At 46.3% G+C, this 13,171-nt stretch overlaps 1 protein-coding gene across 1 annotated transcript in view; it reads right to left on the bottom strand.

Moving 5' to 3' along the window:
- The window catches only part of ACAP1 (ArfGAP with coiled-coil, ankyrin repeat and PH domains 1), a 281,465-nt gene that overhangs the window by 16,703 nt on the left and 251,591 nt on the right, over positions 1-13,171 (bottom strand). The window contains exons 16-20 of the mRNA XM_078670842.1: positions 10,374-10,443; positions 7,823-7,917; positions 6,852-7,054; positions 3,326-3,385; positions 2,236-2,420 (exon numbers count right to left, since the gene is read on the bottom strand). Of these exons, the coding sequence (XP_078526968.1) occupies positions 2,236-2,420; positions 3,326-3,385; positions 6,852-7,054; positions 7,823-7,917; positions 10,374-10,443 (613 nt within the window). The remainder of the gene's footprint in view (positions 1-2,235; positions 2,421-3,325; positions 3,386-6,851; positions 7,055-7,822; positions 7,918-10,373; positions 10,444-13,171) is intronic.

Genomic DNA, 13,171 nt, shown 5'->3' with positions numbered 1-13,171 from the left:
AGGGCACGGGTGAAACTCCTTCGCTTCAGAAGCGGTCTCTGCTTCCTTTCTTTAATACGCCCCAGTTTGAACCTACACAGGATGTCTGAAATGTCTTAAAAGAGCTGAACAGACATCCGCTCTCTCCAACTCTCTCCATCTTCTGTACCACTTGGCTACAGTTAGGATGCAAAAAGGAACCCAGTGTTGCTATGTCCACATGTACTACACACGCTTCACACATTTCCCTCCATACATGGTTACTACTACACACATGCGGCATCCATGTTCCACACGGAGGGCATGGTGGCAGGGGCCTGTCAGACCCAGTTTAAAAAGCGGCAAGTTCTATAGACAACTCTCCCCAATAAGGACCGGTAAAATAGCCTCCCTTGCCACTAGGAATGGTGCCCTGCCGCGGTCATCCCTCTACAGCCCGGTGAGGGACCGCAGTCATACTCAACAGAGAGCGTGCACATGGTGTGTCCCCAGGACCAGAGAGCCTCGCTCTGGGTCTTTATCTGTGTCACAAAAAGTACCTCCTGTGCACACATGTGACTATTGGGAAACATCCTTTACCATGCATCAATTACAATGCGGTATGTTATATCGCAGTTTTGACTACGCAAGTTGTTGTATCGACTTGCACTGGAGGGCGCTCTTGACTAAGGAATAGTGTAAATTACTATTCCAACACCTTCCCTACTGTACGTAGAATGGAGTTGGAATAGTAATTCACATTGTCCCTAAGTCCAGCACCCTCCAGCGCACGTCGATGTAACGACTTGCGTTGTCAGGACCGCGATGTAACATACCGCGTTGTAATAGAACGCGTTGTATCGTCATACATCCGTGACTATTATGTTACTGAGGTGAAGATCAATGGGGCATATTATCAAGCAGGGCGTTAAAAATTATCGCCGTTTTAGCGGCAGAAAACTGCCGCTAAAGCGGCGATAATGGGCTTGATAATATGGCCTTGTGAATTCCAATTGAAACCCATGTTCTGGTGTGAACATGGGCTTCTATTGGAATTCTCCAGGGCATATTATCAAGCCCATTATCGGCAGTTTTCTGCCGCTAAAACGGCGATCATTTTAACGCCTTGCTTGATAATATGCCCCAAAATCTTTCAGCTGGAAACATGCTCTGCAGGCCCACACAGAGGGCATGCACTGTCCCAGCACAAGCATCCCCCTCTTCATCGTTATTCCCGATTGGCCATGCTCCTATGACCTCCCATGGTGTGTCTGTTTGGCCAATGGATGCCATTCTTCATTGCCAGCATCCGCTCCAGGGGCATTCTGTGCTTCAAATCTTTCAAAGCAACATGTTGTGGTCAGGGACGTAGCTTTGGGGGGTGTTTGAGGCGTTACACCCCCCTAATAAATGTGTTTTCTAGAAAATAGTTGGATATAGTTGCTTTCAGTCGGGTATGGGAAGGTGCCGATCAGATTTCACGAGGAATTGTTCCACGCACACAGAGAAAAACGCACACACTCGCCCTCTCCGTTTTGAAGATCTTCAAAAATGGTAGTTATTTTACAAAATATTGTGTTTTCTCTCACTTATTAACCCTTCCAATCCGCAGTCCTCTCCCTTTCCACTGCCGCTTATGCATCTCTTATGCGCCCTGATTGTCCTATAAGGTATTTTAACATTATGTGGCAGCCTGAGTGTTGGGAAATTTGAAGTTCACATACCCCCAATCTTAGTGACCAAATTACGCCCCTGGATGTGGATTTATGTCAGAGTCCCCTTTCCCTCACCTACTCAAATGACTCTCAGATCTCACTCGGACACACACCTACCACTGGTTCTAATGCTGCCCATCACCTCTGACCAGCGGCAACAGTAAGCACCTCTCACGCAGCACTGTCCTACTACCACTCGGGTATGTCCACTCCAGGGATTCCTTCACTGTGTGTGGTGCAACGACCAGCATGCTCTTTGGTCACACCCAAACCAGTGCTTCATTTAGATTAAATGAAGTGCCGGGCCTAAGGTACCATTCACAGGTCCACTGCAGCTGGCACAACCCACATCACTTTTTAACTGTAGATTTAAGTTCACGTTTCATAATTTTTTTAAAGCTTTATTGAATAGTTTAAATGGCCACTAGTGGGCGTTGCTTAAAAATACACACACAGCTCCACCATGAGGTGGATTCTCATAAATGTGTGCCAATGTTTACAAATAATGCTGTGCTGAGCACCACTTAACACTGGCAGTAACTAAGCACTGCCCCAAACTTACCGCGTTCACGGCCTGGATCAGTGGCGTCCGGTTCTCTTCGGTGCTGTTCATCCAGTTCACATCCGCTCCATGTGCCACAGCATCGGCCATGGTGGGGAGGCACTGCAGCGACACTGCGTGGTACAGGAGCGCACCTGGGTGGAGGTTTCGCAGGTCTTCTACCTCCCGCTCCTCCTCCAGGGGTTCTATAAAAGGCAACAGTGAGGTATGAAGGAGAGATAAATGCACATCAGCTCACAAAAGTACACACATGCCTTTGTTTTACCAATACTCCTAATTCTCTGTATTTCCCTGTGCCTTAATTTCCTTGCACCCCAACACTGGGTCACTTCGAAAGAGGTAAACCCAGTGCATAATTTGTGCCCATGGTTGCAGGTGCTGGGCACTGGCACTGAACTGTCAACACTGGCGCTTGTGACAGTCTACCACAAGGTGGTGCTGTCTGGCTAATTTAGAGATGACCACAGCAACAGTTAATTATCAATTTAATATGCATTAAAATGACTATTACCTGCCGCCCAAGCCATTCTTATAGCTTTGGAGCCCCGAGATAGTCTGAATTGTGACACTTGTATATGTGTGAGGATGTATGACGGTACAACGCGTGCTTTTACAACGCGTACCGTTACGACGCAGGTTTTACAACGCAAGTCGTTACAACGACTTGCGTTGGGGGGCGCTGGATAGTGAATAGTTTAATTTACTATTCCAACTCCAGTCCCCGTGGATAGTAGGGAAGGTGTTGGATAGTAAATTAAACTATTACCTATCCTAGAGCACCCTCCAGCGAAAGTCGTTGTAATGAATTTCGTTGTTAAACCTGCGTCGTAACGGTACTTCGTTGTAAAAGTTCCGTTGTAAAGGACGTTCCCCCATGTGTGATGGTTCGTAGTTGTGTAGTTATCATCATTAGCAGTAAAGCAGGGGAAATGTGTGGTTCAAGCTGCAGTGGCCTCCTGATGAGAGCCCGGCACTTACTTTGTTTCCAAACTAAGCACTCGGTAAACCACCCTTATTAAGTACTATACAAGAATGAATAATGTAATTTATACGACCAGCCAATGAGCTGTAAGTAACATTAAAGACGTACCTCGCGCAGAACCAACGGATGACAAGCTGCTGTTACTGCCAGTAATACTGCTTCCAGGACCTGCGGGAAAGGAGACGGTGTCAGACTGGAAGGAGGGAGTGAAGAGGAAAAGGAATACAGAGGCGCAGATGGTGGGTGGGGCCAAGGACATTGAAAACGTCAGTGCAGGGAGTAACAGAGGGAAAGACAGAAGAAAGGATGCTTTTATGAAAGAGATGGTGAAAAGAGGGTCATTAGGAAGTGGCATGGAACTAGAGGAAGAAGATAAAAGGAAAAGTAAACAAGGAAAAGAGCGAGAGTAGACTGCAGGCTGCTGAGAAAGACCGCAGCAGGTGCAATGTTTTATACTTGAGTGGTAGAAGGCGAGGAGTTACCAGGAAAGCATGATGAAGTCAGCGGACAGGCAGGGTAGGATTGGTAACGCGGGCACTCCGGAAATGGCCGAAGGGCTGGTAGCGGAGTTCTAGCTGTGGGCTGCTTTTTTTGGCAGACTGGGGGCTGTCTGTGCTGTTAGGATGCTGCCAACGGCCCAGTGGGTGCCTGAGTGGCCTTTCTCGAGGCGGATGGGTGGAGGTTACACTCCCTTTCTCTACTGGGCCAGCCCATTAATGTATGCTGATTGAGCGGAGGCAGGGGGCCTGAGCAGAAGTGGTCTCACTTGCATTCGTGTGTGGCTCAGCAGAGTGAACTAATCTGTGCATTTTAATTTATTATAAGTGAAGTTAATAAAACATGCCTCCCACCCCCTTTCTTTTCATACAACTTTGCTGAAGCAGTGTTTTGCGGAAAGGCAATACGCAAATGTGGACCACTTTTGTTTGGTGTGCCCGGGCTGATTTCTCATCTCAATCCAACCCTGCGGATAGGCAAAGGCAAAAGTCCATGATGCTTGAAAGGAACAGAGGTGATCTGTTCTGTAGAAACATTAATACATTTAAGGCATGGATGCATCCAGAGTCTATTCAAGAACCCTTTCACGGGAGAGTGATGTTAGTGGGGCGCATCCAACGGGAGAGAATTGCTGAGGCTCAGGTCTACCATACTGCCATGGGGGGTGGTGGAGGCAGGGAAGAGACAGGATCTCCCTTCTGAAGAACCTTGTGCAGAAGCAGAGCCCTAAGAGGACTGGTCGCTCATATACCCATGGCAATACGCAGGCTAGGACCATGCACCAATCCACGCCAAAGACAGCCCTAGGAACTATCCGTGTTAGCCTCTTTCAATCGTAACAAGGCACAGTGGATGGAGGAGAGATGCCGGGACCTGGGCCTTCTGATATGTGTCCAATACATAAGAAGGGAAAATGTGGCGAGCCATCGTTCCAGGGCTGCCAGCAGAGGTGGGCAACCTCAGGGCACCAGTGGGATCCCATTTTACTGCCAAAGGGGTGGAAACTGGTCACCACACAGGCCTACTGGCCAGTGAAACAAGACTCATGGTTTCCAGAAGGGAATTCAGAGCCTCAGCATTCCTTGTGATTCTGCCCCAGAGTAGGTGATGGACGAAGGGCCCGACTGGGAACCCAAAGCAGCCTGGCAATTTTGTCGAACCAGCCCCTGGGTGTGGGGCGACAGCCCTGAGGTGCATGTGTGAAGCTGCTGCTTTTGTCACGGAGAGACGATATTGCAGCACTGCTGCAAAACTGGCCCCCACCCTTCCAGCCTCCCAGGGAAAAGCCCAGTGCCCGCTATGGCTAGTCCGGCCGTGGTAGGACGCCACTGGGTATTTATTGTCAAGGAGGAGGTGATGCCTCTGCTCTTGATGAACAACACGGAGCGCCTGACTGTGGGCCTGATTTACAGTGCCGTTATTCTTTCAGGGCGACTGAGCATTTTGAATAACCTCACTCCTGATTTAGGGATGTCCGTTCTCTTACATTGGAAGTGCCCGCCATCACGGCCGTTCCTGTCAATGCATTGAAAGTATGCCGTATGGCTAAGTCAACATGATGGAGCCATATGGCACACTTTTGATATTTTTTTTATTTTCAAGAACAAAATTCCAGAGTGGAATTTTCTTTTTAAAAATAAAAAAAGCAATGTCCCTCCTGCCATGGAAGATTTCTTCCAAGGCGTGGGGTCATGGAAATGATTTACTTTCACTTACCGCCAAGTTTTGATTGGTGGTAATTGAAAGTAAAAGCTTGGCATTTGTTCGCCCACTCAAAGGTGGGCAGACAAGTGCCAAAACCTCAGATGTCCCTTACTTCATCAGTCTGAAGTGTAGGTCAGTGGCGGTGAAGGAGTAGTCTGCTATCACACTGAAGGTCCACACGACTGTAAATGAGGTGGGCAAACCTTCAGTATAGTGGAAAGGGTGCCCTGTACCATAGAGGAGTGGCCCTTGAATATTTATGCCCTGCTGGGACACGGATACAATTTAATACACTTCCCAGGTTCAGCCCCGCCATGTTGAGAGTTGCATAAATGTTTTAATGGACCCTATTGGCCAGAATGGAACCACTCAGAATGGCTCAGACATAACTTATATTTGTAAAGAGCACATTCACCTATGATTGGGCGTTTTGGTGCTGAAATGACAGATGTCTATTGTCACCCTACTAATCTATACTCATTTGATCGACCTCAGAAGGATGAACAAATTAGTAAACCTGCCAGGATTCAAACCTGCTACCATGAAGTCAAACACAAATCCTTGGAGCGTATGCATTAGTCCACTTAACCACTAACCTGGTGAATGGCAATGAGGGAGCAAAGAGATAGATGGAAGTACAACAGCTGATGGAGGCATTCAGAAAGGATGGAAACTGAGTAGAAAGGAATTGAAGTAAGGAAGGAAGCAGGGAAGAGAGAAAGGTATGAAGGGAGAAGAAACAAGAAAGGAAAGAAACAGAAAGGAAAGTTAAGGAAAAGAGGAATTGAAGGAGGATGAATAGAGGGGAAAGCGATAAGGCAGATACTAAATGGGAGCACAGAAGAAACGGCATGTGCTTAAATGTATATCAAGCCATGTGCCCCCATTTTTCCTAGTAGATCACTCATTTACGTACAACCTCCTACTTCCACGTCTTTCACCACTTCCCATGAGTAGATACATTTTCATATGTCTCTTCTCTTTCTTTCTTGCAGAGTTTTATATAGCGCGAACTAGACCCGAATCGGATATCAGAGCGCTCTACATAGCACCAGTTGCATTACATGAGGAGACATTCATTTTAGGCACAGGGAGATTAAGTGATTTGCCCAGAATCACAGGAGGTTTTTGGTGTCGTTACCGGGACTCGAACCCAGATCCCCAGGTCCGAGGTCGAGCGCCCTGACTTGGTGGCATATTATTCAGTGGGAACCTCGATAGAGCCGACTGCCCTCATGTTCTGTAGGTGATAAAGTCACTCAGACAAAACAACATCTTGCCTTTTCTACTGTTTCTTTCAGGTACCATAGAACAACATGCTACAATGTATGTATTTTACCATCATCCCAAAGGGCGTGCATCCTTTGGTGCCTGTAAAACCCCGCCTGACCTGTTCCCCACCCCAATTGTTCCTAAGAGAGTAGCCACGCACCTGGAAGTCTGGACAAAGATCCCGGTTTGGGTTTCAGGGGTGGCTTAGGCGGTCGGTCCAGGGGACGGGCGATGGGTCTGTCCACTGTGTTCCCCCGGCTCCGTCGTGGCAGATTTCTGAGGGGTCGTGTCCCCGCCTCTGGAAGCTTGTTAATAAACTGTTTCTGGACATACTTGGCGCGGATCCACAGCTCCTTCTCACTCCTGGGGGTGGATGGAGAGAAACAGAAGTTCACCAGGGGAGAGAACAGAAGTTTAAAGCTGGTCCTGGATAAGGGAATCCCTTCCCAGCAAGGCAGGTGACCCTTCAAAGCAACATACTTCACCCACTTCTACTATGCAATCAGCACACAATTCATAATAAAGGGAAACAAAAGTTAAGAATTGTGAATTTATCTTTCAAATTTAAGAAAGCTTTAAAACACTTCTTAAAGTCTCCCTTCATGGAGACAGATTTAGCTGAGCAGAATTGCTAATCTCATTCACAGTCTAGTTTTATCTGAAACAGAGTTATAGGACCAAGCCACATGTGAGGGCCTTTAACAACCAATATAGCCCAAGGCAGAAGGGCTATAAGGCTGTTCCTCCCATTAGGCATCGAATGTTCTAAATTAAAAAGGGAGCAACATGAAGATAAACATTGGAATGTTGAAGCTCCGGGCTTATAGCAGCCATTATAAGCTCTGTGCGGCTCATTGTCTTCAATGGAGCTACCAACATTCCAGGGTTCTAATGCATAATGTACAAGCTTTTTAAAGAAAAATTGTTAAGGCGTTGACCGAATAGGTATCAAAATAACAGAAAACAAATTGGTTCTGTAAGTTATACCAGTGAAGTTATGTAGCCATATTCCATTGGGGAAAAAGACCAAGAACAGCTGTGCACATAGTGTCCCAACTAGTCTACAGTACTAGTTATGCATTGTGTATGCCCTGGTTAGTGATTACGATAGGAAGAGAGAGGAAAGTTCACCTTGTGGAGCTCGGAGTGGGCTTCTTGATGGTCATTTCGTCGATTCGCGCCTCATAAATGCGATTGATTGTGCTGTTTCCAAGCTCACACATCAACTGTGGCAAGAAGAGAGGAAAAGAATGATAAGCAAGGCAAGAAAGGGTAAGACGGGAAAGGGGCAGAAAGCAACAAGGAGGCACAACCAGAGGAAGAGAGGATGTGCTGGTGCACAGATGTCAAGAGTATAGATTTCTGACACAAATGGCAGTGTCTGCTGAAGCCCTGGGGTGTACTTCAACATTTTCTGCATACTACTGATAACTAATATTTTATGAACACTACAGATAACTTCACATTTTCTGTAAACTGCTGATTACTGGCACCCAACAGCACACAGTAAAACTAATTCTGCTCCAGAATCCACAACAAATTGTTCACACCATGTTGCTCTAAACCAAATTTCATTACACATTGGTGCATTTCTTTATTGCCTGTCATCTCCTGCCCACTGTGAGACCTTGTGCGGAAGACTCATGCAGTGACCGATAGGTAGGGGCCAGAGCAGGGGACTCTCAGACTCAGGCAAGGGCAGGGCAATGGGCCGCCCCATATGAACCTCAGATTACTCCCTCCTCTGTTCTGGCATGTGAAACCGTGCTTGTGTTTGTTTGCTGTGAGACTCTTCCAATTTTACCCAAACTTCCTGCTCAGAGGAGTCCTTTTCTCTACTACTAAATCTTTGTTGAGGAAGCCTGTCAGTTACCCTCCATGTGTGTATTACTCACATGCTGTGTTTAGCCTGGGAGTAGCATGCATCTACAACTGCATCAGTGTTTTATACATGTTGTAAAGATATATTTTGACCATTGGTGCCATATACAAAAACGTGAATTATGTAACCTCTGTTGCTCAATGAACTATGACAACTGGTGGCACCCGTTCATCATAGGGTCACGATTCATGCAGCAACTGTGTTCTGCCCTGCTTAGCTAACCCGCTCACCCGTGAGGTCCTCTAAGCGCTAACACAGTTTGACTGTGTCAACTGACTTGGATAACCAAGTCTTTCATTCAAGCATTGACCAGAACAGATTTTACCTAGCTGACTACAGAGCTCATGGAAATCATCCACTGAGCCACTAATATGTCCTAGTCCATGCTGAGCTAACCAGAGTGTCCTGTGCAGTCCTAGCACAGGCTGTGTCAAACCTGCCTAGCTAACCTGCCTATCCTGCGAGTGCTCCTAGCAAAGAATTGAGCATAAGATACCCTGTTCATCTAGTTTAGTTATAGCTGTGAGGTCATCCATAAATGCACCAAATGAGATGAGGTTTGGTTAAGCAGATGCACTATCACCTCACACAAGAAAAGCCACACTGACCCGTCATGGTAGGAAATATTCTTGTCCAAGAAAAAACATGCAAAGATTATAAGAAAACAATGAAAATGTATGGAATGTGACCACTCCTGTAGGGTTGCCTGTGTCTCCCTACCCTAGAAGTAAAACATAAGATCAATCATGTAGGGTCCCCTGCGCCCCTGTAGGGTAGAACTAAAACATAAGGCCACCACTGTTGGGTCCCCTGTGCCTCCCCACACTAGAAGAAAAACATAAGACCACTCCTGTAGGGTCCTCTGCGGTTCCCTACCCTAGAAGTAAAACATAAGACCACTCCTGTAGGGTCCTCTGCGGTTCCCTACGCTAGAAGAAAAACATAAGACCACTCCTATAGGGTCTCCTGTGCCTCACCACGCTTGAAGTAAACATAAGTCCCCTTCAGTAGGGTCCCCAGCGCCTCCATACGCTTGAAGTAAAACATAAGGCTACTCTTGTCTGGTCCTCTGCGCTTCCCTATGCTAGAAGTAAAACATAAGACCACTCCTGTGGGGTCCACTGCCCCTCCCTAGGCTAGAAGTAAAACATAAAAGAATTGATCAACACCCGGCAATAACAAATCAGAACAAGCAATGCTGTGTCTTAATTGTGGCCACTGTAATAATATCATTAAGGGACCATTGACATGCATTCAAAGCACGATACAGAAAATAAATACCAATCTCAATGCTATATGTGACAACATTCTGTGCCAATTTACAGACAAAACAAAAGCAGGAAAAGGACGCAAAGTTTAAACCCCATAGTGGCAACATTTTCACTGGAAATTTCCCTAACATCATGCAATTGGGATTTTAACCATTAAAAGCCAATTCTCCCAAAAGACATCGGCGTAGACAGAGCGAAACGCTTCTCTCACTGGGAAATCTTGTGGACCAATCGTTTAGACACCATGCAGCCATAAGGCATCAATGAGAACTGGGGACTGAACTGTTTCCTTTAATGTATACTTATTTGCATGAGTAACAGCAAGTTTACCATAATGAATACTATTCATGAGAATAAGCTTTACTACGCACGATCACCGTGTAGGACTTTCGATGGCTGGTGAAAAACAGAAATTCTGCCTTGAAACATTACCAGTAGTTTGCCACCCACCTCTATCTCAACCTGATGAATCCTAACTCCATTTCATCCACAATACCCTCCCCGGAGTCCACCTTGCTCCTCCCCTTACCTTTATCAGCTCTGGCTCCCAGGAATCCAGGGTCAAAGACCGGACTTTAGAAAAGTGCACCCCCAAACTCCTGCAACAGAAAGAAATGAATATGAGAGGGATGCCGCATTAACACCAGATTCTAGGTACAGAAAGAGGCCTAATAAGCAACCTCAAAGGTGGATGCAAACGATGGGGCGACGTGTAACCAAACCTCATGACCCTCTCACGGAAATCTGGTCTTTGATGGAGGCGACGAGGGCAGGTGCTCCGTTAAGGACCAAGGGGGGTTTTAACTCATAGAAGTAAAAGTATACTTACCTGTGTGAACAGTTTTGTAACTTAATACGTTTTATCCTGCCATACAGTAGTGGGGTCAGAATAACTACTTGTTCAAATGAACAAAGGTTTTTCTTGCATAACTAGCGTCTGCTGTCGGCCACCATTCCACAGCCAGCTGTGGAGTTGCATGAATAAATTCACTCTCTCTACCTACCCCCATACTCTGTAAGGTCTACTGCATAATGAAGACTTGCTGTTCAACAGTAGACAGGGGTCAAAACGGTGACATGTTTATCTTTGTTAAATTACCTCTAGATACAGAAAAAGAAGAACTACGGTAAGTTTTAGGGGCCGGAATTAAAAATAAAAATGAAAACAGTCTTTGCAGACTCTCAATTCAAATAGGTGTAAAAAAGAAAAAAGTATAATGAATTATAAAAGCAAAAAATATTTTAAAAGGGCAAGAGGTGAAGCACAGAGGTATAAAGGGAAGGGTGTAAGAAGCAAGTCCACTTTTCATTACTCAAACTAAAAAAAACTAGAATTCTTCTCCCCCACGCACCAAAAAATGCCCAAAGGTCAATAAAAACAGAATTTTAAAAAAAAGGGCTCCAACATTAATTGCACTAAGATTAATAAACAGAGATTACTCTCAAAGTGGTTAGTAACTAGGAGTTTAACCAATGGAACCTCCAAAATAAGTCCATTATTGATTCAGGCAAGGGGTGACTTCAAAAAATGTGTCTAGATGTACACAGACTCATTTCTTCAGTTACCCTGGTTTGCTTGCAGCAGAGTTAGCCTAAAGTATTTTACCTGCCCTGGATATCTACAACTCAAGACGGGTCAAAAATGCATTTTCTGTTATAATTTTGAAGGTTTCATTTTCAGAAATAACCATGTATGTTCTTCGCCACAGTGGAAGCTCTCCTGCGCTTTCTGTTCGGTATAGGACAAGTTTTTGGATAAACGGCCCACTTCAGAGACTGGCTACAGTCTCCTTTGATTTTCCGTCGGTCAAGTCGAAGCAAAGAGATAAACTCCAATCAAAAGTACATTGGGCTATTCCTGCCAAGATAGCATAGACTGTTTGAAGAGTGTCAGTGTGCCAAGGAAGCAATGGGAAATGTGCTTCATTTAAGTACTGGTAACACGACCAGCTGAACTGCGATTCAACGGGAGATGTAGCACTATGAAATAATCTTACAAGCACAGTAGTCGTCACACAAGTTCACACGACATGTCGGCGATAGACTTCCCTTACCGACAAAGGTTGAAAAGAAATGTCAAGATGGGAGCTAATGCTGATCCCAACTATCAGTACATTTAGCAATTCATCGACCATAAGTACAACAGAAAGCAGTGTCCAAACATGCACAGGCGGAGTCAACACCAGGGATCTAAGTTGAATGGCTGGCCAAACTCATGCATTGTTCTTCTGCTTCTTTGCACAGTCTGGGTGAGGCATGATTTTCTGTACTCTATATGCAATCTCGGTGTGTGATCACAGGTCCTCTCTTGGCCACTGTCTAGTTTTGGAAGCAGTGGCGTAGCTAGTCCTACTGCCACCCGGGGCGGACCCTAAGTTTGCCGCCCGGTGAAGGTAAGAGCGGTGGGCAGCTGACGGATGACTTGCTCCGGCGCTCGGCGTGGGGGCTGGCGGCCGGTGGGTGACTTGTTCTTGGGGGCGTGGGGATGGTGGTAGTCGACAGATACAACTTGCTCACCTCTGCTGCACCCAAAAACAGTGCAAACAGGGGCGGACCACACCTGATGCTGATCTTACCTATGGATCCCTGTGCATTCGATGCAAAGGTTGACACTGGCCTCACCTGTGGATCCCTGAACACTTGATGCAGAGGGTGATGCTGATCTCCACTATAGATCCATGTGCACTCAATGCAGAGCATGATGCTGATCTTACCAATGGATCCCTGTGCATTCAATGCAGAGCCTGATGCTGATCTTACCTATGGATCCCTGTGCATTCAATGCAGAGCCTGATGCTGATCTTACCTATGGATCCCTGAACACTCGATGCAGAGCCTGATGCTGATCTTACCAATGGATCCCTGTGCATTCAATGCAAAGGTTGACGCTGGCCTCACCTGTGGATCCCTGAACACTTGATGCAGAGGGTGATGCTGATCTTACCTATGGATCCCTGTGCACTCAATGCAGGGGGTGATTCTGGCCTCATCTGTGGATCCCTGAACACTCGATGCAGAGCCTGATGCTGATCTTACCAATGGATCCCTGTGCATTTGATGCAAAGGTTGACGCTGGCCTCACCTGTGGATCCCTGAACACTTGATGCAGAGGGTGATGCTGATCTTACCTATGGATCCCTGTGACCTCAATGCAGGGGGTGATTCTGGCCTCACCTGTGGATCCCTGAACACTCGATGCAGAGCCTGATGCTGATCTTACCTATGGATCCCTGAACACTCGATGCAGAGCCTGATGCTGATCTTACCTATGGATCCCTGTGCATTCGATGCAAAGGTTGACGCTGGACTCACCTGTGGATCCCTGAA

Source organism: Lissotriton helveticus, chromosome 12 (genome assembly GCF_964261635.1).
Source record: "Lissotriton helveticus chromosome 12, aLisHel1.1, whole genome shotgun sequence".
NCBI classification, from domain to species: domain Eukaryota; kingdom Metazoa; phylum Chordata; class Amphibia; order Caudata; family Salamandridae; genus Lissotriton; species Lissotriton helveticus.
Note: the sequence above shows the minus strand (reverse complement) of the source record. Positions and strands in the feature narration are given on the sequence as shown.